The sequence below is a fragment of the Pleurodeles waltl genome, chromosome 4_2 (genome assembly GCF_031143425.1).
Source record: "Pleurodeles waltl isolate 20211129_DDA chromosome 4_2, aPleWal1.hap1.20221129, whole genome shotgun sequence".
Taxonomy (NCBI): domain Eukaryota; kingdom Metazoa; phylum Chordata; class Amphibia; order Caudata; family Salamandridae; genus Pleurodeles; species Pleurodeles waltl.
In genome coordinates this window covers 373270418-373296858 of record NC_090443.1, presented here as the reverse complement: position 1 = coordinate 373296858, position 26441 = coordinate 373270418, and the positions used below count along the sequence as shown (strand labels likewise).

The 26441-nt window shown below is 39.2% G+C and overlaps 1 protein-coding gene across 4 annotated transcripts in view; it reads right to left on the bottom strand.

Annotated features, from left to right (window-relative positions):
- The window catches only part of TLCD4 (TLC domain containing 4), a 285860-nt gene that overhangs the window by 114337 nt on the left and 145082 nt on the right, over positions 1 to 26441 (bottom strand). For all 4 annotated transcript variants that reach the window (XM_069231485.1, XM_069231482.1, XM_069231484.1 and 1 more), the window contains 3 exons: positions 26023 to 26081; positions 20772 to 20866; positions 10630 to 10703 (listed from right to left, as the gene is read on the bottom strand). In XM_069231485.1, coding sequence (XP_069087586.1) covers positions 10630 to 10703; positions 20772 to 20866; positions 26023 to 26081 — 228 coding nt within the window. The remainder of the gene's footprint in view (positions 1 to 10629; positions 10704 to 20771; positions 20867 to 26022; positions 26082 to 26441) is intronic.

Sequence of the window (26441 nt, the reverse complement as noted above, 5' to 3'; positions counted from 1 at the left end):
AACATGCTTGCACCTCATATGCTTTTCGGGGCCCGGGTGTGCGAAGCCTGTGCTTATATATTTGTTGAATTCATTTTCAGGACACAGAGACCCTGTCCCGGAGTCCTGTAGTAACTTTCACAACATATTGCTCAGGTTGTTTCCAACTAATCAGGATAGATTAGCCCCCTTTAAACTGTCCAGTCAGAAAATATCTGGACAAGTACTGCTTAGAAATCTCTATTTTTAAAAAACTTAATTTCTCAAAATGGCTGAACAAGTTAACACCAAATAACACAAAACATGCTTTCTCAGAAAATATCTATCTTTCTGCTAAATTTGGTGTAATTCTGTTCAACCGTTTTTTGAGAAACTAACACACTCATTGGATGATATCATCAGTGATGTCATCAATGGTGTCACAGAACATGTAATGAGTACGTGTGGGTGGCATTCACGGAGTTTGATTCAGTGGAATTACATTAAAATTCTGTGAGATTCTGTGGAATTCCACAATAGGGTGGAGTAGGCTTTTGGTGTTATTTTCTTAGCGCAACATGCACCCTCACATCCAAAAATGGATGTGGGGATGCATAATAGTGCAGCCAAATACCACTCAGCAGTAATTCAAACTTTTAATCACTGCAGAGTACGGCCACTGAGTGATATGCAGTGGTATTTAACAATTAAAAAACACACTGCATATAACCTGGTGCACTTCTTACATACTCTGCATTGATGAAAACCTTTAACCAGTGCAGAGTATGGGCATCGTTTGATATGCAGTGGTTTATAAACTTTAGAAACCACTGCATATTTTTCAATTTCACTGACAGTGCGCAAAGTTTAATTTACCCGTAATTCTGTATTACAAGAATAAGGCGGGATTACCAAAATTCCTCGGATTCCACTAGCAGAATAGAAAATTCTGTCCTGGCCTAGCAATAAGTGTTGTAATATGTGAGGTCATAAGATGTGTATGGTGGGGTGCAAGGTACAGTTACCACTTGTAACTATAACTCGTGAATTTCAGTGTTTTTTGAGTTTTAAACATTACTCGGTCTCTGAAATGTTCTTAATTTAACCTTTGTTTTTTTCAGTGAATTTCCAAGGTTTTTTTGAAAAACATTTGAAGTAAAGTAACTTATTTTAACAATTCCAAACTATAAAGTTAATTTATCCTTTGGTTCTTTTCTGTAAATTTCCAGGGTCTTTTTCAATGTAAAGTAACATATTTTTACTATAACCTTACTTTACCCTTTGTTTCTTTCAGTGAATCTCTTAGTTTTTTTTTTTACTGTAAGGTATTATTTTATTACCAAATGTGACACCAAGCAGCAACTATGAATTTTGAGAGCTCCATTGAAGACAACGGCGATGCAGCAGGAAACACAGAATAAATAACATTATGTTTGAGCAGGAACTTGGAGAAATAAAATCTACTGTTTGAGAGGACATGTGTGGCCCTGATCAAGTTCATCATGAGCTGTTCAGTTGACCACACATAAAAATATGATTGTGTTGCATAGGTGGCATTACATTACTTTATTAAGGTAAGCTGAGTTGGTATCAGCATCCTTTGCTTTAACCTAAGGGGGTATAGATTGGCCTGGCTGTGTAGCTGTTGGTGTCAGAAGTGGATACGTGCTCAACACTTCTTCGCGTTTCAGCAGGAGCTAGGTGTGCTGGGTGCATACCCTTCATATGGCACTACATCCCAGTAGTGCCAAAGCTGTATTGCTTTTTTATATCATGGTAAAACTCACTATGGCATTGCTTGCATTTTACATGCTTGCCACACAGCTTCTTTGTTCTTGTAGGAAAATGAGAAACATTCTAAACAAGGAACTCTTTGCATGTCTTTACAGACTTGGGTGTTGAATTACCTGCCTCTGGCTGCTGCTCAGAATCTGAAGATGAGATGAAAGTTGTCACCTGCAAACTGTGCTGTAAATAATTTTTTAAGAGGCATCTATCAACAGTACAGCTTTGGCACCATTGGCATGTGGTGCCATATGACGGCAATGCATCTGGCAGAGTTAACTGTAGCTGAAATGTGAAAAAGCACATACGTGGCATTGACTTCTAGTGTAACAACTTATACACAAGCAGGCGATCGGACACCTCCTCAGGTAAAAGCTGGGGAGGCTGAATGTAATCCAGCCTATGTAAACAATATGCTGTACTCCCAAGTGTGCAGGACTACTATTTTTACCTCCAAACTAAGCTGCACAGCAAGAGACAAACTGGTGCAGGATCATTTACCTTCAATTTGAGAGTTTCTACTTTTCAAGAAGTTCCGTCTTTTAGTTTTCTACATGTTAAGCCAAATAACATTTCGAAAAAACAAAAAAGGCTATTTAAAGATCCAAGTTAAGAGTTCCTATTTTTCAAGAGGTTTTCTCTTTTCAAAAATGTGCGTCTTTTAGTTTTCTCCCCATTAAACCAAATATTTTTTTAAAAATTCTAGAAAAAAAAGGCTATTTTAGAGCTACACTACATCCTCATTATCTGGTTGTTTTATGTTACAACTTCATTCTCTTATTTTTTGTGAAAAATAACTCCACCCTGACCACCCAAATAGCACCATCCTACATATCGTTACCTAGCTCCCACAAGAGACTTGCAAGCTCATAGATCTCATCTATAGTACTCTCTGAGCACTGCACTAGTACAGTGTGGAAAGGGATGGACTTCTCTACAGAAACCTATTCTCCAGTGCCAAAGGCATGCATAGTTGGGAGGGACTATACTCTACCCAGGGCAGCCAGTAAGCAGGTAAGCATAGTAGGGTATGAAGAGGAACTGGCCTCTCCACCGAGACCCCTCGGCGAAGGGTGCGCATTGCAGGGTGTGGGGAGGGAATGGCCTTTCCACTGAGACCCCACCCCAAATTGACAAGTGTGCGTAGAGGAGTGTGGGGGAAGATTGGCCTTTCTGCTCACACCCCTCCCAAGGATGACAGGTGTGCATAGGAGGGTTTGTCAAATGACTCACCTCTCCACTGACACCTTTTCCTAGGCAACAAGTGTTATAGTGGGGTGTGAGAATAGCCTGGGCTCTCCCCCGAAACCCCTCCTCAGGGTGCTTCATGCACAGCAGAGTCTGGCAAGGGAACACCTTCTCCCCTGACACCTATCCCCTAGGCACAGTAGGCTGTGGAACAGCCGAGATGCGTTCCCAGGGTGACAGTCATGCGTTGCATGGTGTGGGAAGGGACTGGCCTCTCCACTGAGAACTCTCCCCGAGGAAAGGGATGTGCACAATAGGGTGTGGGGAGGTACTGGCCTGTCCTCTAGACCCATCCTCAGGGTGATATCATCCATAGTAGCATGTAGAGAGGGACTGGCCTCTCTGTGGAGACATCTCCTCCAGGTGACTTGTGTGCATAGTAGACTGGTGCTGAGACCTCTCCCCACAGTAACAGTCATACATGGGAGGAACTTGCCTCTCCACTGAGACTTCTCCCCTAGGAAACAGATTTGCATAGTAGGGTGTGGGAAGGTACTGGCCTCTCCCCTTAGACCCATCTCCAGGGTGATGTCATGCGTAGTAGCATGTAGGGAGGGACTGGCCTCTCCGCTAGGACCTCTGTCTTGGACAACAGACTTGTGTAGAAGGGTGTGTTGGGAGGGAGGGGGCTGGCCTCTCCAAAGAGACACCTCCCTAGAGTGCTAGGAGTTATTGTATGGTAAAGGGAGGGACTGCCCTCTCAGCTGACACACCTCCCCAGGGTGGGAAGTGTGCAAAGTAGGGTGTGGTGAGAGAATGGCCTCTTGGCTGAGACCCCTCTCTTGTACAACTGCCATGCATAGTAGGGTGTGGAGGGACTGGCCTCTCTGCTAAGACCCATACCTAAGATGACGAGCGTGCATAGTAGGGTGTGGGGAGAGGCTGACATCCCCACTGACACCTCTCCTCTAGGCAACAGGTGTGCAGATGAGGAGAGGTACTAGCCTATTTGCTGTGACTCCTCCACAGGGTGACCGGTGTGCAGATTAGGGTGTCGGGAGACACTTGTCTCTTCAAGATTCTGCCCCAGGGTAATGAGTGTTCGTAGTACGGTGTAGGAAGTGACTGGCCTTTCCACTGACACTCCTCCCCAGGGCTAATATCACACCAAGAGAGTGAGAGAGAATAACCCGTAATTACATTCTCCCACATAAGACTGTTAAACACAAAATTGTAACTGGGCTTGAGAAGGAAAGGAAGAAGAAGGAATCACTATCAGGGTCTACCTCCTTTATCCAAAAATAATTAGAATAGACGCCTCACTCACTAATAGTGGCGTGCTTCATCATCTGAGACTATCCACACCCTAGTAGGATAATATCACCAGGGAGGACTTAACCCTAGTTGGGTGTTCTTATATAAAGTATCTTACTGGATAAGAGCAGGTATCCAGAATAAAGTCTGTCACGAATACCTCCTAGTAGACCCAAGGGTGTATCCTCTTAAAAACAAAAATCTGTTTTTTGGGAGGGTTAATGTCCCTAAAAACCTATTTTATGCCAACATGTTTTGTCCCTGGTGTAGAGCCCATCTGGGTCTGGGGCCTTCATCATTCTGTTGTTTCATCTATGCATTTCCTGCATGCAAAAAAAAAGTGTGAGGCATATTGCTCTCATCTGGGCTAGATGAAAAACGTCACTTTCGGAAGTTCCTACAGAAAACCAAATTAACCAAACAGTGAGAGGTAATCATGTCATAGTGATACAAGACTTTTTATAGCTTCTAAACCTCATATTGACCATGGAAGGCTAACTGTCTCATTTACATAGAGACAAGTAATTCTATACTCACATATACACTAGTTAGAAAAATATCTATGAAACGTAAACCATAGAATCGATGGCCAAACTATCAGACACCTCACAGCTATAAGTCTAAAATACTTTTTTAGGGGGAGTCTAGGGTGTCCAGTTCCATGACACTATGCATTATATTATGAACCTAGCCATAGAAAATGTAATTAATATTAGAAATGCTGCTGCAAACCCACAGCAAGTGCATGTGTATTTCATCGCTATAATGTTGTAAAGCTATCAATGGAGAATATACATGCATTTAACTCGCATGGCACCTCTTCCCAATTTTTCCAGATTCTATTTCCATACATGAGTCACACATCTCACAAGCAATCCCACATCTTACTCTATAGTCGGGTGGTTCAGGACCATGCCTGTCTGGTAGGGGTGCTGTCCTGTAATCAAACACTTAAAAAACAGTGAAAATGCATTTGCAGACTTCGATAATCTTTATTTATAAGATGATCTGGAGAAACATAATCATTAGCCCAGTGCTTTTAGATTGGCAAAAATATGGGTTTTGTGATCACGACTATGACTGCCCTTGTCAAAAGGATCTCCCAAGTGAGACTCAAAGTCCTCTGACAAAACACAGCGCAGTCAAGGTTGTGCTTTTCCAAAAACAGTTAGTGATGTTATGCATGGCCAGCTGGTTAATGTCCATTACTTGTCGCAATACAGAGCATCCTTAAATACAGGATTTGTCACAACAGCACACTGCAGGAGCGCACACAAAGCACCCTTATCCAGGTGGTATCCCATAGTGCCTCAACACCTCCAGAGGGAGTAATGATCACAGCTCTTAACAGCTGGATGTAGTGTTCAACACCATTTTATCACCCTATTAAACCCTTTAAGGCAACCTATTTCAAAGCCCCCACCAAGCCAAATTAAGGCAATTACATTGATGCCTCCGAAAATAATGCTCCAAGGTCCCGCCAAAATGACCAAGGCACTGGACCCTTCGTTGGAGTACCAGGGTGCCGGATCCTTTCCATACACCTATTTAAAAGTTGTTTCAAGGCCCCCAACTAAGGCTGTTTCAATTTTTTGCAATACAAATGTTTATATCTCTTAAAATTAATGTGGCCAATAACCCTTTCTCTTTATCATGGGAGTGACTTACTTCATCAAGGTACAGTCACTGCATGTAATCCTGAGTAGGTCTTGCTTGCAGACTGCCAAAGAACATAAGGCATTTCGTTCTGAGCCTTATTTAAGGTTGCAGTGGACCCGAGTGGCACAGCTTCTGAGTGTATTGAGATGAGACTACTGTAGGACTCTGGGGATTGTAGTCATCAGGATTTTCCGTGATGAGCAGTCCTATTTTTTGATTACTGCACCATGCTCCAGTCCTCTGCTTCTGACTTGCTCTCTTCCAGCTTTCAGGTATTCTCGGTTTCCACTCAACAAATTAATAATTTGTATGATCATTAACAGAGGACACAGTCCCCAGTTCTCTGATATTTTTAATTGTGACATTTCACTCACGTTCCAAGATATGCAGGCTGGAGAGTGAGGGATACAGTTGATGGCCACTGTGATTGTGTATATTTTCTTGCTGTTTTAATATTACCTAAAATAATGTTTAAATTTGAAACGTCCTAATGAATGCACAAGATATTTGTTGCTAAAAAAGGAGCAGAAAGTGTCCATATTCATGGCTTTACCATTGCCAGCACTAGAATCTGGCACTGTTCTGAAGCAATTTTAAAATATTGTTTTCATGCATAAGCCTTTTTTAACTATATATATATATATATATATATATATATATATATTTTTTTTTTTTTTTTTTTTTTTTTTGGGTTGAGACAGCGGACCCAAGCCCAAGATTCCTAGCATGGTACACCCTCGTCTGGCCAACAGATATACATCACCTATAAGGTAGTAGTTAGATAAATCACACATTAGTAAAACACAGACCTTTTGAGTGTCTATGTGGTGACGATGGAAATACAGTTGCCCCTATAAGAAAATCGACTAAGGCTCTGATCAACTGCCTATACAAGGAGGCCCATGATATATCAGCATCTGTATTAGCCAGATGGCCAAGCAAATATCCTGGATTGAGATCTTTTAGTTTTGAAATAACTGAGATTGAAATGTATGGAGAATTACTAGCAAAAAGGAGCAATGCTGTGCAGAGAGTGAACTTATTTTGCAGGTCCATTTTGTCCACCAATCAGTTTTGTAACAATTAGGGGGTCTATTCACTAACTTTATTTGGTAGAACTACAATAGTACTTCTAACATACTACAAAATGTTATTCACAAACCTGCATGTCAAGGTCAATGCCTTCGTCTCGTCTATCCTTTACGTGAAGAAATTCCCAGCCCCTTATGTGAAGAAATTCCTAGCCCGACTGCAAAGATCTCCACACATTAAGGTTCACATTTTAGTACTAAATGTGAGGGGGCATGAATCGTGAATAATTACCACTAAAGGGGAGGCAGTTAAGGGGGAGCAAGGAGGGGTACACTATTCACAACCTGTAGTACGTCTATGATGAACTCAAAACAATCAAAAATGTACTCCAGCTCAGAGCTGGAATGCGACGAGCACCATAGATGACTAACCACTGGTAATGCAACACTTTCATAAAAAATAATTGAGGAAGTAACTTAAAACAGAATCCAAAATGAACAAATGTTAAATTCAAATAATTTACACTAACTGTTGTTTAAAACAAATAAATGTAATGTTAAGAAGTATACATAAGAAAAATTGAATTTCTAAACAAATTTTACTTTATTTTTTAATAAAACAATTTAACTGAAATTATAGTTGCCCATAACGTTTAGCACTTTTTCTACATAATAAATAAACACACATTTTATACTCTGGGTAGGATTTTTTGTTTTACGTCTTTAAAAAAAAAAAAAACACCTTTAAATTAGTATGTTTAAAAACTCCACCAGAAAATTCAAGCTTGAGGACTGTTAAATGAAGCTCCAAAATCTCACAAACTGCTCAGTAATGATTTAAAATGTGTGTTGTTCCTAAAAGAGAAAATAAGGACGTTTGGTGTAGTATAGTGGCATGAGGGATCAGGGATGTGGAATTCCTATCACCCGACGCCTAAGACTTATTTTTTGGGGTCAAGGACAACAAGTTTGCATTTTTATTTTGTCCCTGGGACAAGCAGGCCCAACTCCCTGAAGCACAAACCCTTTGGCTGCCAGTTTACAGAGAAGGGAGCTGTCTGCAGTTGAGGTAATATGTGTGTCTATATGTTAATGTAGTTCGAACTTGTACTTACGGTTCATTAAGGAAAAGCCTTCATTATTAGGTGAGCGCTGTAAATAAAGGTTTGAAGGTCACACTGCATTACCGACAATGGTTCCAGTAAAAATAAAAAATACTTTCGAAATAAAATGTTCAGAAAAAAATGCAAATAGGAAAAAAAAACATTTCGCTATTATGAAATTTTAGGTGCGATTTCTTTGAAGCGTCATTTAATATAATGTGTTGATGCATGCGATTATTTCCCAAAAATATTCATAATGGAAATCAGTGTAACCATTTTCAACAAGATTATGGGAGCATGAAAATGAACAAGCCCTGGCAAAGCCACCCGATCCAACATTTTATGTGAGCCTTTTGGTTTCCTCAGTACGTGCCTTGATTTGACATGGAGTTTTTAACACTTTATTGTTGTGGGAACTGCCAGGCCCTCACCATTGTAACAAATACTGGCAAAAGGAAAAAAATAAGTTTCTGGTCTAAAAAAGCCTACATTTTTGGTGTAACAAAGGCCCCACAGCCCCCCTCCAGATGCCCCCCTCAATACAGCACCTATGCTGAGTGAGTCTGAGGGGGGACCTCCATGTTCTTTGCAAGGGAGGCATTCAAGTTTCGTTACGCTACTGATTGCACACTAGTTCCTGGCACCTAACAAAACTACTTTGAATGCCAATATGCTCCTTGTAGAAGGGCAGAATGCGATCACTCATGGTAAAGCCAGCCGATAGAGAAATAGAAGTTTAATAAAAACAAAATGTCTTTGTTAACGCCAGACCTAATTAGGGACCCAATTCTTAAAGAAAGTCACAAAAGTGCACCCATGGTATATGTGTTTGAATTATTGGCTTTCATGAATTCAGAAGAACTTACAGAAGTGGACCAGGAAACCGTACTCTTAGAAAATATTTGTGAACAGTATTTTAGCACAAGCAAATATGCATGTGTAGATTTGCTCATGTGAAAATCTACTGAACGTTTACAACAGTGGTTCCCAAACTTTTTTGATCCCCGGCTCCTTTGACCTATTGGCCGTGTTGGCCACGGCTCCCCGTTATGTTACTTTTTTTGGCGGGTGGGGGAACGTAATCCCAGCCTGTACCTGTACCTACACTATTTACCGTTTGTCTTCTTTATTCTCTCCTTCACGTTGCTGAAAACCATTTATTGGAAACAATTTTTGTTACAGGGATATTATTAATGGTACTTTGGCGCCCTCCGCTGGTCAGAATAATTAATGCAGGGTATTTTTTTCCAATACCACGAGGAAAATCTACCGATTTAAAGCACCTCCGAGTGGTTTCCAGACTGTGTGCGGCGCCCCTGGCTAGTTTTGACGGCGCACCAGGGAGCCGCGGCGCACAGTTTGGGAACCACTGGTTTACAAGTTCACTTTCCCTCCAAACACTTTTTTTCCCAACTCTGGAAAAAATTGTACTTCTGCCATTGTCAGGAGTAAATTTCTGACCTTTCTCATTATGGGAGAAGATTAAAGAGGAGCTGGAGAAAATCCTTAAAACATGCAAATTAGTAGGTATACAGACTTAAATGAATTCCAGTCCTGCAACTATTGCTTACTGCTTCCTCCAGTCCAGCATGTAGATCTGCTGAAAGGTGGCAAAATAAGGATATTGCTATAGTAGGGAGTGAAACTGCAAGTATTCAAGCCCTATCATAGTAGTAGCCCTGGCATAATCAGAGAGGCTGTTATCAGAGCTCTTATATAATGAGCTAGCTGCCATAATTTGTCGCCACACTACATGGCACCAAAGGGACAAGTAGATTATTTTACAGGACAAGTAGATTTAAAAAGCAACCTGTCCCATGGACAAGTAGATATTTTATTAAATTCCATACCCCTGGGGATAATGAGTCTATGTTGCTAAAACAGACAGTTTAGTTCAAAGACCGGTCAAAGCCACCTTCAATTGCTTTTGTTACAACATGGTGATGACGAGATACAACAAATAATAAGTATATGCTGGTCTAGCACAGCGATATGCAGATGTTTAGATGTGTCAGTATTGGTGCGGATACAGATCATAGACCCCTTAAAACATGGCACACAAGTAAATGCAGGTCTACACTGACTCCTGATCCAAATAATCAAAGGGTGGCAGGAACAAGACTCTATCCCATATCCCCCCTGTGCAAATCAAATACTCAGCAGCGGGGGATCTGTTACTAAAATACTACCAGGATAGCTGTTATAGGCCATAACCTAGGCAGCCCTCAATGGTCACTGTAGTCATCTGCAGGGGAGAATAGGGCACTACTCTTCAAGGTCACCACCCTATCTATACAGGGCTGGGTCAGGTTCAGGGTAAGTAGGTGGAGCGGCTCAGTGGAGCAATTGGAGATCAGACCCCTAATTCACCTGGAAGCTCACACTAGTTCTGTGTGGTTACACCCTACTCCAGGAGGCCAATGAGACAGTACAGCCAAAATGCATATGATAAGCCATTGCCACCCAGAATAAAAGAAATATGCCCTTTGTTCCAGTAGATAAACATCTGTTTATAATAACGTTTGGTATTTAAATATATTAATCAAAAATACATTTAAGAATATCTTACATTTCCTTCAGTATCCACCTACCTTTGGTTTACAAAAGGTGTAGAGAACTCTGCCAGGAGTCGGAAATTACCAAAATAAGGCAACATCCCTTCCCCCTGAAAAGAAAAGTGTACAACAAGGCATAATTTGGCTGAGTTAAGGTTAGTCATTAGCTTTCCATCTACAGAAACATCACTGTGTTCACTTTCGACACACAACACTTTATTGACAAGTGACCCACAAACTCCCAGCTCTTTCTTACTATTGTTATAAAAGCAAACAACATACAGTTGTTTCGTTGTAGGGATGGGTACAATGGTCATTTCAGAAGTAATGTCTCTACACATGCTGCACTTTGCTTGGCCGCAGATTTGTTTACATTATGGGAAACTATGTGTTTGTGCTAAAATGTTTGCAAAAACAAATCAGGCATTGCATATAATCTTCTACTAAATATATTTTTCTATTTAGATACCTTCCAATAAAGGTGGCTTTTTGCTAAGATTTCTTTCCACAGGTTTATTTTGCTAGCCTTATTAAATTTGCAAATCTTCCAATGCTTTGATAGATATTCATGGAGCTTCTAGGGGAAGAACTTTAAATCATGCCTTCACTTGTGGTTTGACTGACATATGGCTATAGTCCCTTTAGATAATACGTTTGAGCATTGTAAGTGGAAAATGAATAATGCACGATGATGCATAGAAATCAAATGTATGTTATGTTGTGTAAGCATTTTACACAACATAACACAAGAGCAGTTCAGTTTACTCGTATTTCAACATACTGGGAAGTTCACATTCTAACTGGGAACATATATTCAATGAAAAGGTAGAACATTCCATTACATTAAATAATGTATGCAAGCTGCACACACATAATATGGAAATCTATCAAATCTATAAAAATGGAATTTTTTTGTGCTTGAGGATGTTAACAATGTTAACCTTCGAAAACATACAGTATTCTGTTTTATGCATTAAAATGCTAATTTCTATTGAATTGCTAATTTGCTCATTGTTATTGTGTTATAATTTCAAGGATACAAGTGCTATTTTATTTTAAATGCCATTGTTTTTAAATACTCTGTGAATACTGAAAGCAATATATATTGGCTTTCACTAAGATATTAGAAATTGCAGATCTGGAAAATCAGAGTCCAGATTGGAGAAGGTGCTGTTCTCTTCCGTAATGTTCTCTTGTTAAACTGTGAAGTAATTTCCCATTAACGTTAGTGGGAAAACAGTTTTACAGCACAACAATTATAATGCTGGTGCAGAAAAGCACGCAACAGAGTAATCAAGATTCTGGGATCAAAGTTATTGAAAGCGTCACCAGAGAAACAAGGCCACAACAAATACTACATCATAAGAAACAATGATATAATCACTCATATAAAAATCAGGACAGTTGAAATGGGAGGAAAAAGCAGACTCAATAAAAAAGTCTTACCTGATTAAGTGCATCAGCAAGAGAACAACTCTCATTCATACTTACATCTCTTCTGGTGCATTAATGGCTATGAAATAAGCATTTCACACAACATAACACAAAAGCAGTTCAATTTACTTGTACTTCTACATACTGGTAAGTCTACATTCTAACTGGGAAATGTAATTGCCCAGCATAAACCAACAGCATCAACAAGAGACAAGACAGGAGTTGAAGTGGTTCACTTGATTCATTACATTGACTTAGTTTTGCTTTTAGGAGATATAGGGCCTGATTACAACTTTGGAGGAGGGTGTTAATCCGTCCCAAATGTGATGGATATCCTACCCACCGTATTACGAGTTCCATAGGATATAATGGACGCGTAATACGGCGGGTGGTATATCCGTCACATTTGGGACGGATTAACACCCTCCTCCAGAGTTGTAATCAGGCCCATAGTTTGAAAATCAGACCATGAAAGATGAGAACATATGTGTATACAAATCATTTAAGAAACCAAGATTTGGTACATGGTGTCTTCCAATATTACATTGTGGGGCACTTAAATAGCCAAATGCCTGTCACACAGAGTTGCAGGGAAATATGAATAACTTGCTTAAGCTCATGTTTGCAAATTCTCCCTAATTCCACCAACCCTGTCTGTGCTAAATGTTGACTGATAGCTATACTATATTTGCTGCAAACTAGTTAAATGTGTTTCAATTACAGCTGTGCCTCTTTATGATTTTACAGTGACTGTCACTTACTCAATACACATAATACACATATACTTTTTGCTGCAAAACAATGTAGAAGATATTTGATGGCGGACAGCGGTTCTAGAAAAGACACTGATTGGACAGGTGTACCTATGTGCAATTTGCTATTTTATTCATACATATGTTGTCTCGAGTTGTAAGTCTAAATTATGTATAATATAAAATTATAGCACTCAGGTTATGTAGAACACATTTATGGACAAATAATTTGCACTCCTATTTTTCTGAAGCAGAGACATCATTTTCAAGAGTGAAATACATAATAACAGTGAGTGTAATTAGTTTTGCAAATAAGTGCTCCAAATGTAACCTGCTGTATATAATATAAATTACACTTACTCGTTTGTTACTCAGAACCTTAAAAGATTCATTTTATGAAAGATATATTTATGTACAGTGATAGGTGTGTGAAGGTAAAATATGATTGATAGTGCAAAATAATGAATCACTAAAAGGGGTGGAAATAAAAAGGAAAGGGATGTTCAAGCTGCCAAACACCCACAAACCTGCAAAGGTTTTCTGACAGTTCCAACATATGAAGTGCACCGAAAAACATTCCTGCAAATGAATATACAGCTGGGCTTCCAGGGTGGGGAAGACAAGGTAACATCTCCAAATTGTACAGGGGAGTTAGGGGAGGAGTTGTTTTTCTCACATGGAGAAAACTAGGTTTTGCAGAATAAAGTTTCAGTTTTTACAAACATACTGTTAACCTGTTCCAGAAACTGGTTAGGAGTAGAGTGTGGAGGAAAATATATATTTAGAAATGTACAGGTCATGGAGTTGTGAGCCTAATCCACTGGAATTCTGTAAATTTACAAAAAAAGTAAACCTAGACCAAACATAGATGCAAGTCTCCACATCTAGATTTATTTAATGAAGGAATTACCCTAATTAGCCTCATTAGCATGGACTCACCCTTTAGACCATGCCCTGGTAAATCTGTCTTCCCTCCTTCCTTACTAGCTCCCTTTAACCTCTAGACTCACATTAACTGCTTCTAAAGTCCTAGTTATGCGTGAAGCAGGACAATTACAACAATAACCCCAAACCCGAAAAACTGAAACTTTCAGGGATTGTATTTCTGAGTTATGGTATTAACAGCCCTCCATGGGTTTTTTTCTACTCAGAAATGAAAATGAACTGCAGGTATTGGTTCCGAAGCATGTTTCCCTTCACATATTAAATACGTGTGGAGGGAAAAAAAATAATTCAGAAATGTGGAAATCCTGCAGGTTTTATGACCCTTATTTCACCTGTAACTAGTCACCAGCCAATCTGTGATTACCTACCAACTTGTAATGAAGGACTTATTCATCTCCTGTACTCAAAGTACTCTTCTCACCCATTAGTACATACCCTTGATGTCACAGCCTTACTTTCACTTAACAATTTCTGTTAGAAAATGAGGTGTTATAGATCATATAAGTGATCATTCACAAATTTTCCCCATCCTAGTCCTGACTCCGGGTCTAGTTGCACCCTTTCATTCAAATCCCAATTGATCAAGTCAATTTGTCCCCTACTGTGAGCACTGTACGATGCTGGAATATAAAGGCTATTCGAAGTGAAGATATTGCTTCCTTTTTTCGAGGTGTCATTTGCACTCCATTCTTTTTTCCATCAATCACTGAGATGCAATGTACCACTGTTTTATTCTGGTTGGGAACCCAAGACCACTTTAACATGGTGTATACTTCACTACTGTCTATTTATGGATCCTATGTCTCGCTCCGTCTGCACCTCCTTACTCTGTTCTCTCTCACTCCTTCTTCTACTTTATTATGATTTTGGTGATATAAGGGTGATCCCCAAACAATCCCAGCTCTTATTCCCTCTACACCCTCTCTAGGCCAATTCCTCTTCTGTCATGTTGCATTCTTTTCCCTCTGTGCAACTCAAAAAACACTTATTTTCTAAATATTAGGCTCCATCCTTCTAGCACCAGCACAAAACACCCTACAGCTACACCCCTTCCCCTTAACCTGTTTACCTAACTCGCTCTAGTGCTTACCATAAATCTACCTTGTGCCTCCTGTAAGCTCCAATCTCATATGAAAGGGGAAGAAGATTACCACAACCCTCTTTACTTTTACCATTCTCATTTAAGGGGTCACTTTGTGTAAACTTCCAGTATGTTGAATTTTAGATAATATAGCCATCCTTGCAAGTTTTGTTTCATTACATTTTTACCTCCAGACCCAGAATTTGGTACCAGGTATGTTGGTTTCTTAATTGGTTGTTCATGTTTTATTACTCATTACATTTTCATGACTTTCACTTGAACTTTCATCAATTTGATATTTCCTAAGTCTGAATTTGTTTGTCACTGAGTTCACTTTGTACCCTACTTCTCTTGGGTATAAAATGCAGCTGAAAATAAAATACTGACTTGACTTCTCATATTGCTTGAGTCAGGCCTCTGCTTTGGTATTAATGTCCACAACCTATATTTTCTCCTCAAATTTATATGACCTCTTTCAACTCTTAGTGTCACAAACATCAAAACAATGTACAACCACAATCATAATAAGGTTAAAAAACAACACTGACCCACTATTGCATGTCCAAAGGTTTCCCAAGGTCAGTTCCTGGGTATCATGTGTACACATGTATAACATGCAAAGGCTCTGTTTTTTTCCATTTTAGAAGCTTCCACTAGGTCCAAGAGATTTGTGAAATTGGAAATAGTGCACCACCTACTTCTCTTCTATACTGCAGGCTATTTGCAAGGCAGGACCAGTTAAAAACAAGTTTAACAGTACTGAGAAAATAAACTTACTTTAATGTTTCCATTGAGTGAGCACTAATCACATCCATGAGGTCTTCCTAAAAAGTTTATTGTGTAGTACAGTTAAACAGCTCGTTCAAACAATGAAACATGTCCAAGGAGTTGGGTGTTCCATTTCTACATATAATTTGTAGGAGAGTAGGGTGAGTCCAGACAGAAACTGGTCTGCCTAAGGACATGATGGCAAATGCCATCTTAACGAGATACAAACAAAATCTACATGGATGTTTGTTGATCTAACAGTAAGAACTATGCTATATGCACACTGAGAGTCACCGTCCATCTGTATATTGTTTACAGTATAATTCCACCTTTCACAATTTGATCTGTAATAATAATAATAATAATATTATTATTAGAACACAATTAAAAACAAGCCAAAAGGTCTACTAAAATAAATATAATATTATCTGCTCACTTTCACTTGCCAAACAAAATACTAATAGTGGAAATGGCTTACTAAAACAGAAATGATACTTTTCTATGAACAATACCTGTTTTGGGGATTAGACATTGTAGTAAATATTTTTTAGCACAGCACACGCTCACTTTTTACATAGATTATATTTAGTGCATCTACATTTCACTTGAAAACAATACACCAGGATTATAAATTATACTCGAAAAACAAAATATGAAATACTTTTTATGAGCAATACTGTTTTTATATAATGCACTTATAGCAATGCTTCTTCTAGGGAATAAAACAGGTAGGAAATGTACTACTAATTGAAATTGTTGCTATTTTTATATTGTGGTTTAGATGAAAACAGACACATATTTGGATTATTTTGTATCACTTGATAGTTTTGTGTCTCTGTCCAACATATTTAATCTATTAGTTTCTAAGAATAAATGCAGCATGCTGTTATTGTGGAAGAAGGAGTGACATGCATACATAAAGGCATTCACCGCGTAAAACACATGCATTCATCGTTTTACGGGAAACAAGTGGGACAAGCCAATACAGTACTCCATGCAGTCATAGCACATGCCAATTCTATAAGTGACCAAGAGTGAACAGTGGAGAGCGTTAACATGTTATACACTATGAAAGCTCATTTCCCCATAAATGCATATGCAAGAATATTGGCATGATTCTCCGTAAATGTATGTACAATAACATTATTGGCATGATCGACCCCACTTCATTCATGAATTAACTGTAAGAAGTGTGAGTATACAACCGATTCCTTTTTTTTTTTTCAAACATATCATACAAATATATTTTAGTCAAGTTAAAAAAGTGCATGTTATTTGGTAACCTAAGGTGAGATTCTGTCCCATGTGAGTTTAAATCCTGAGGAAGCATGAAAATGCTGCAGGTACACTCTCTCACAAACACAAGAAGTGACATTATGGTAGACATTGACTTCCTAGTCATTGCTACGTGTCAGGAAAAATGTGACCTATTCTTTAGAAAACTGGCAATAACTAATGTGGCAGCAACGGGAGCAGCAGTAGCTGTGATTCATTGTAGGAAGCAGCATGAACATATAGACCGTAGGATGTTATAGGGAAACAATAACGGAAAGGGCTAACAAGGAAGCCTCTAGAGCCCAAGAAAGGACAATGAAAAACAGTATCATGTAAAGGAAGGGTAATTTAGTTGAAGGTGTGTGGGTTCCTATATTGAACCCTATTTTAAAGATACTATTGTATGTGCACTGGGAAGTATTTTTTCTTAGTACTAGTACATGAAGGCGGGAATAGCGTACCCTCTGATTTAAGGGAAAAATTGAGCACATGATTATTTTAGACAAGCCCTCTCCTGAAGCTTGATAATGATGGAAAATCCTGAGATTCCTGGTGGAAATACTTATTCTGGTAAAATTGCATTTGTAGAGTATGAGCCACCATGGCATGTTGCTGAAAATCCCACGGGTTGATGTACCTCTGAACTTTGAAGTTTCTCAAGCAATCTATGCTAATCCATATGTAATGATGTCAGTGCCAAGAGATGTTCTGGAGAGAGTCCACTTTACAAAAAGAGAAATAAAACTGATTGAAACGTAGACACTTCTGACCCAAAGCAAAGCACAAAGGGTGTTTATATGAATTTACATTTCGCTGGCCGCTTCTTCAATGTCTTCTTACAGTGGATGTATTTTGCTTTATCACTGGCCATTCCCCTATTAGGGAGCAGACCCTTACGAATATTTTGCTGAACCCTAAATAGATTTTTAGTCTTGCAAAGAAATGTTGTATTTCACTCCACTAAAGTGATCATCAGCCTTCACCTATGTCCATTATTTCACAATAGTGACAAAGAAAGAGCTCTGTCACTACTACTGCATATAACATAAAGCAGCCAAATGCAGCCTATCTATTAACTCCTACAGAGTTCGAATTAGGCAGGCCCTTTGGGGAATGAGGTGCCTATACCTGTCACTGTACTTTTTGTTAAAAAAGAATTCACGCTTAATAGATAATGCTGACCCTCATGTGCCTTCAAAAGAAAGGGAATAGAGAAGACTGCGGTACTGAGAAGCTGAGGGATAGACAGAGAGTGAAAGAACAATAAATGTCGCTGTAGTGCCTGCTACCTGAAGGAAATGCTTCTTCGCAGCATGGGGCATCATAGCACTATCCATACACATGACTGTACCTCACTGTGCCAACCAGGGTGTAGTTCTTTGAATCTATGATCACATCACACACAGAGACACCTGCAGTTATTGCATTAACCAAATGAGGTTTCATAATTAGTGCATTTTCCACCAATTAGTTTAGCTTGCATTTATTTTTCATTTAAGGTGTATGCATTGTTTTACAAGCAGTGTGACCTGAAAGTGAAAGACTAACAAAATAGTTACATAATATTTTGTTCTTTTGAACCACATCTTTGTTCTGAAGACCTCAGGAAGAGGTAATTGTTTGGTAGATTGGTTGCCACAAGTTTAGTGAATACAGATCGAAGTCAAACAAGAGGAAGCAATACATGGATAGAGATACAATTGGTAGCAGCAGCACTGAGATGCTTAGTTAGGGAACAATAATAGATGTAGATGGCACTGGATAAATAGCTGATTAAGTTAAACAATTATGAGAAATGGTGAGACATAAATTGAGGCAGCAAGAATAAAATTTATCTGAGTTCAAAGGTGTAGTAGGTGAAATTGTGTAAGGGGATAACAGGCTAAATGTGAGGGGGGTATGGGGTCCCAGCCCTGCTACTACACACATGAAGGGAATATAGCAACAAATGCAAGGAAAAGGAATTTGTAAGTTACATTTGTAGTTCAGATGACTGAGTATGTGCTAAATGATTGTGAAGCTAATGGAAGAAGTGGTAAGGTGCCTGATCAAGATAGTGGCCCCTTAATGAGGCTTCCTGTAAAGGCACAGTACAAGACAGTCCTGGTCATTTCAGGTCTACTGCACACTTTTGGAGAAGGATTGAATTATGTGTGGGCACTAGTTAAATACCATTCGAAATGTCCACAGGAGCATTCATAAAGGATTACGGTGTTACACAAAGTGTACAGAATGGGTTGAAAAGGAGAACATACAGAATGATCAAAGACTGCGTCCAACTGGTGAAGGCAAGTAGATTGTCAAGTAAAATGTGGGTGTAAGGTTGAATGGGGGCATGTAGTACAGTTGCTCATCCACTGCTAAGTGTGAGGCCAGGACCAGAAAGAAGACACCTAAGCCATGGCTGAATCCTGGCTGTTTATTTGAAGAAATAAATTAAGATGGTGTGAAGAGGAAGACAGAAATAAAGCAATGGAATACACAGAGTACTACAATAGACGAATGTGTGTGAAAGAAGTGGATTACATAGGGGGTGATGTTGTCTAAGTGCTGAAACCTGAGAAGGTAAATGTGTCAGTCAGTATGTTTGTAATGTTGGAGATACATAATGTTAGGAAGGGATATATGGTTTAAGGGAAAGAAGCGCCTTGGAAAGTGGACCAGCTTGTGAATGTACACAAGGTGAGGGAGAATGTGGGCAGGTTTAATTAATTGAATACTTTAAAGAAAATACTTAGAAAGTGCTAATCTCTCCTCACTTGAACTTTAAGTGATGCTACTCACCTATGTATTCATAGTTACAAATATTAGTATTAGCTGGCTGTTGGGAGGTGTGTTGAAAGGGGGATGTCTTCTACTTTGCACTTGATGAGTGTAAACATTCACTTCTTTGTATGAAGTCACCATATGAACCTATGCAGCATTCCTCTTGGAAGCTGGGGTGGCTGAATGAGTACTGGAACTAGGACATACAGCTGGTTTGTCCTGGACTGTGCTTGTACAGTGGAGTGATTAGTAAACAAATTCATGAAAAAAGACAATACCTTGCTCCTGTGGTTCTAGGCCTCTCGCCAGACTTCTCTAGAATGATCTAACATCTAAAGTTGTAACCAGGTTCTTCCATAGGTATTACACACATACCAATGGAAGAACGTGGGTTCTTTACCCCATCTCTGCTGTATACTGAATCTTTCAAAATAAGCATATTTCTAAAGAATCTACACAAAGGTAGGTTCATTACACACTTTTTTCTGCTTTCATAGCAACTATTCTCATTTAAAGTATCAGAAATGCCTTTCTTTTCCCTTCACTACTTGTGCTCACATTTTCTCCAATTCTACCACATAGCGACCAAGCAATAACACATTTCCACAGTGATATTGTCAATAACCAATTACTTTATGACCTTATTATTCCACCTATGTTCCCTTCTCTGCCATTCCATAGTGCACGTTTGATGTCCCGTCTACCCTCAAGAAATCTCTGCTGAATCACATTTTTCCACCTACTCCTCCACACTATGCTCCTACTTTAAAACACTTCCAATTTATGAGTTTCTGTTTCTAGTGTTCTCCATAATATGGAGTTCTGTCACTTCATGTGGCCTGAATTTCTCTCAGTATTCAGTTTTGTGGAGTTTGAATAAGCTGTTGGCTGCCCAGTTAACGTATATTGGCTATAGTTCAATACATAATGTGTGGTTTCGGGGAATAGGAATCTTTCAAATAGAGTACACTCTTGTTATTTTAACAAGTTCTAGACATTTGCAGCCAACCCTGCCTACACAATTATATGATGTTTTTATGGTATGTTCAACTTCTTCCCGTTCTTTTCAGTCCGTCCTATTTTTCACAGTAAGTTCACCCTTGGTCACTATGTCCCATCTTGTCTGCTTGTTTTGCTATCGTAAACACAGCACTCACCAGTACATAGTAGTAAGCATACAGAGCTGCCAAGTGATGAGTTATAAAATATTTATCACCAATTGCCTTCCAGTAGTAAACAATAAGCAACAAATCTGTAAAAAATAAAATAAAAAATAAAAAAGGTAAATAAAATCAGTATTGTAAAAGGACGGTGAAAAGAAATTGCATTTTTTGCCCACTCTAGAATAAGCTAATCCAAATTAAAGAATATTACAGTTTACATAGCAGATTTGACAAATGGCCTGTTCAAACAGAGCATGCTTGTAATAGAAGCATGATTTGGCTGAAACTGATTGCTATAAGAGTATTTTTTTATAACATAAATTAAAGGTTCTCAGCTAAAACCTGTATGTGCCACGCAAATTATTTGTTAAATGACGTAATGTTCAAGGATGTTTTAGCAAATAATTGTAAACAAAAAAGGAGAACACTGGTTGTTCCTGAGAGTGCATTGTTTCTGGTATGAAAAAAAAAGAACAGGAAAAGCAGAGAATTAACAACCAAATTTGTCAGACATATTTGATTTCTTCCTGTTTCTGTTTTTACATAAACATATATTCTCAAGCACTGCACATGTTTCAAGCATCAAATACTGCCTTCAATTTTGTTACACAAACAAATTATTATTGATATTGTTTTTGGTTGCAATACAATTCTTTCATTAAACAGTAATTGACAGTATCAGTTTGCACCCGTTGTGGTATGTCATGACATCAGGTTGTCGCGCTTTCATGTCTTAATATCAGAAGATTTACAGCAGAAACAACAATCTTTACTACAACTTAACTACTGATTCAAAAGTCTAAAACTTCAACCTCTTCCCCTCTCCACGGTGATGGTCACGATTGTGCCTCCAAATCCACTTATCTCTATCCAGATTTTGGCCTATTTACCTTACATCCTTTCATTGTATAAAGCAGTGGTTCCCAAACATTTTAGAAACACAACCTGCTTTTTGGAATGACAAACATTTGTGAACAACCTACCTTTCATGGACAACAGGGGGGCCAATTCTGGAATGTTATTTAAAAAGCATTGTGTGGTGGCACTTTGCCATTTACAGAAAGTACATTTTCCATTGAAATGACCACAAATTTTGCAGACATACAGTTTTACTGATACAACTATATATCATACAAATTATAATGTGTGAAAATCGAGTTTCTGTGAATATTTATCATTTGTGCATCACCAAGTAACGTTTCTTAATTGTTTTGATCCTATTAAAATCTCAGTTTTCAGCACACATCAAAATGACAATAAATGTGCTTAATTTTGCTGTCCTAACTGTTGAATGCATATAGTTTACGTACGGGTATTTACATTTTGTTCTGTGTTGCAAAAAAACGACACGTTGCAGTCTTTCCTTTCATGCTCCCTGTACTCCAGCAAGATTGTCACATAATGCACATTAGAAACTCCTCTCACTTTGCAGTCAGAGAAGGAAAAGAAAACAACAATCCCATGTTAAAAGAATAATCATCAATTTTTCATAAGACATAGCTTATTTGAGCTCTGTCTCTGAAGAACCAGCAAACAGCAGCGGCCCCTCCATATAGACTGACGGGCCAAGCCCCTCAACTTTTACCAAGCAAGAAGAGTGTCTGTCAGGCTGAACAAAGTTCAGACACTTTTCGGGTTCAGGTCAGGCAGTTAGGAGCTAGACATACGCTAAAGGAGCAGGTTCATGGCTGTCTGCGGTGAACTTTGCCAAGCTGAGGATTTCAAAGCCCTGTGGGCATGACCTCAGCCTGGCAAAAGTGCCTTAAGGCCCTCCCCCTCATGATGAGGGGGAGTGTCACTGATTGTCTCAGCCCTGAACTGCCCAGGACCGAGTGTCAATCAGTGACACCTCATCACAGAGTTGGGTGGTGTCAGCAGTTTCAGTGACACCCATCCCACTCTGTGACGAGATTGAGACTAATGCCTTCCCTCACTGGCTGACCTAAGAAAAGGCAGCAAATCCCAAACCTCCTGGGACCTCCGAAACTTGGGACTGCGGCCTTCCCTCACTGGCTGACCTAACAGAAGGCGGCAGTCCCAACCCTCCCGGGACCTCAGATGCTTTCCTATTGGAGAGCTGCTGTTGAGGTACGTTTTAGGTGGGGGGTTTTATGTTTGATGCGTGCGTGCGTGCGTGCGTGCATGTATGAATGTATATGTATTTGTTAGTGAGTGTTGTGAATGTGTTTGTACATATGAATGAATGGATGTGAGGGAGGTGTATGTGTGTGCCTCCTTACCTGGTAAAATTGCCGACCACCACTGCCGGCAAATGTGACAAGATGAACAAAAAAGTTAAAAAGCATCTTTACTTATTGCTTGGGCTTTCCCAAACCATCAAAAATCAGCTTGTGGCACCCACAGTTTAGGACATACTGGTATAAGAGGATTCAGCTCCAGTCAAATAAGCGCATTGCTTTTAACTTGTGACATGTAACTTCTTTACATTCATTCTCCATGTACAATAATACTGGCAGCCAAATCTCAGTAAAAATATCTGTCTTTCACCAGATGGCTGGACAATATCTTCATTGCCATGGTTTGGCAAATTCCTGTGTACTAGTGTGTTACCAATGGAGGTGTCATCCTCCGTCAGCATTTGGTCAACACCTTTTTGGCCCTGCCCAGTAACTGAAAGAGAAGCTTCAATTCTCTCACTGGTAATGACTTACAGATATTAGGTCTCATGCCCATAAATGTCACTTTTGGGGTTTCCAGCATTAAGAAGACTATTTATTTGATTGCGTCCTCGTTCTAAAAGATGGAACTCCCAGGATATGGCTACCAAATATGCACTAGGTCTCCTCCCTGCATCCCTCCAGCATCTATTGCTATAATCTGGGGATATTTTGTGTAGCCTATCCGGTGTCATGAACCATCCTGTCATCATCTTAATGAACAATTCCCTATGTAGTATTGATTTGTTGTTAGTAAATATGCCATGCCACTGTTTCCCATGCTTCTTGGGGAATTTATTTCCCCACTGTGATGTTCCAATTGGTTCTGTTTTTCCATTTGTTTGCTCCTTTGAGGTAGTTATTAGTTTACACACTGTTCTAAGTAACCCCTAATTGCTTGTGTTTGTGTATTATCTTTGTATATAGCATTGGATTGTGCAATTATAGCCAAAATGTGGCAAAACACTGTATTGAGTCAAACCCAAACATAAATCGATGAGTGGCAGTAGAGGTAGCTGTGTTGTGGATGGTGAAAAATTGTGACATGGTGCTCTTTAAAGAGGTGAGTCCCCAACTCATTGGAGCATTGTTGAGGTCCTGATCCATACGGAGATGTTCTAGATCCTGGGGACATTAGATCAAAAAGTCCTGCTGGTTTGATTTTTTTCTTTTTTACAGTTCTTAAGAGTGTAATTTGAAGGTGCCGTGGGCTGTGGGTGTACACCACCAGGGATGGCAATCTTGCCTCTGAGATAAGGAGGGATGCTGATCATGATGGATTTGTAAATTATGCAGGCTGGCAAAGTGAGCTACCGGAGTTCCATCAGAATGGGGGGTGATGAGATAATATTTGGTTCAGTCACAGTATTACGTGTAATGCAACATGTAGGGGGTCCTTAAGGGTGCTAGTGGTGCTAGTGCTGAGTCTAGGAGGCTAGTTACCAGGGTAATTTCTCCCTTATTACTGCTATTAAAATATATGGGAGTAGTGCCCAGTATCTCAGCTGATAATTCTGTAATCTTTCTTTCTCCACAATCCCAAATAATTAATTTTACAGCTATCAAATGAGCTGATCTGATCTTCTTCACACAGGTCTGCTAGTATTCTACAATACACTTTCTTTTAGGCTTACACAGATCACCTATTATTGCCAGTATGAAGTCTTGATTGTCATCTATTGGGGGGCCAATGGGATTTGGAAAGTCATTGCTTCCCTCCTGATGGCCACTGCATGTCACACCTTCATGACTCATATACTTGTCTTGTTGGTGGTTTTCTTTCTGGCTGCCACATTATATTCCACAGCACTGATCCTGCAACTACTCGGTCCATGTGCACCCAGTGTTTACTGGTAAATGTAATCGAATATTCATCTATAATTCTCAATTGTTATTACTGGCCACCTGAGATGGGAACTCCAACCCCTGCATCCCCATCTCAGGTTGCCATTAATAACACCCTAGACATCCTAGCCAATTTCCACTACCATACAAATGCTAGGAGCAACTTGCGCAGATATTGAGAGACAGGACTATCTATACTATTCAGGAGGTCCTGGAATACCTATAATAATTTAGGTACTATCATACTTTTTATTGCTGTGTATCAGCATAACCATAAAATGTACAAACGTCTGCATTTGTTCAATCTTTTTTTATATCCTCAAAAAAAAAAGAAACATTGTTGGCTGCATGGAGGTCTGTTACTCTGGATATGATAGTTAGTCCAAAGTGTCTCATGGATCAATGATTCATGCTGGTGAGAGTCTGGATCTTTATGAATTCCCTTTTCTGCGAATCCTACTCCACAGGCTATAATAATGATTTATTGGCAGTCCCCATGTGCTCAAATACTATCCCAAATGTTCCTAGAAGTGTTTCTTGGTGCGGTATAAACTGTTCTGGGTTTGTTAGGTGTAAAAGTATGCTGTCAGCAAAAAGAAAGAGCTAATGTTGGATACTTCCAAAGTCTAACTCCCGGATTTCTTTCTGTCTTCTAGTAGCTATTGCTCAGGGTTCCATCGCTAGTACGAATAGTAAAGGTGAAAATGTGCATCTCTGCCTCACTCCTATTTGGATTTTAAATTCTTTTGAAAACATTTAATAATATCCTGGCCCTACTGCTATTACAATCTTTGTCCAGATTTCTCCCATATTATATCTTTCCATCGCCTTCCTGAGGAAAGACCGCTCACTGTTTTGAGTGCTTTCTTAGCATCCAATGCCAACAGCAGCTATGCTATCTTTTATGTTAACTTGTTTGCCAAGGCGGACTGTCCTTCTGATGTGGTAAAGGTTTGCCTGTTTATCACAAACCTAGATTGGTCTTCATGTTTAGTGTCTGGTACCATAGGCCAATAATGTCCTGTAGATGTTTAGACCCTTGCAATGTATTTATTTGAACAGGGTGCAACTAAAGTATAAATGTGTTCTATCCTATAAGCTCATTGTGTGAAGAGATTATAATTTTATTTCAAATGCCATGGTAACTTATTAGAGCATACTTTGCTGAACTTTTTTCATAATCATGTTGTTACTAAATTCAAATAAAATATAAATTAAAATACCTGAAATGAGGTAGCCTGAGGTTACAGCAACGTTTAGTTTTACCAGGAAGGGGTCTCCCCTGAAAAACATTCACAAAGAAGGATCGTTATACTGGGTGAAATCAATCTAAACATACAATATGCATTACACCTATACATTACACAACAACCTGACTGTACACGACACAGAGAATTTGACAGATAGTAAAACAATGGCATAAAAAATGAAGGGACTCACATTTCCACAGCAAGATCAATTTCTCAGTGTAGCTCCGTGGCTCATGACCCAACCAAGAACTTGAGAAGTTTGAATATATTCATAAATATCAAATCCTTACAACTACCCTCTACAGCAAAAATGACACATTTTTGTGGCGAAACCGTGTTACAACAGAAAACAAGAAAGGTGTTGATTTATATTTAATGCACAATCAGTGGTG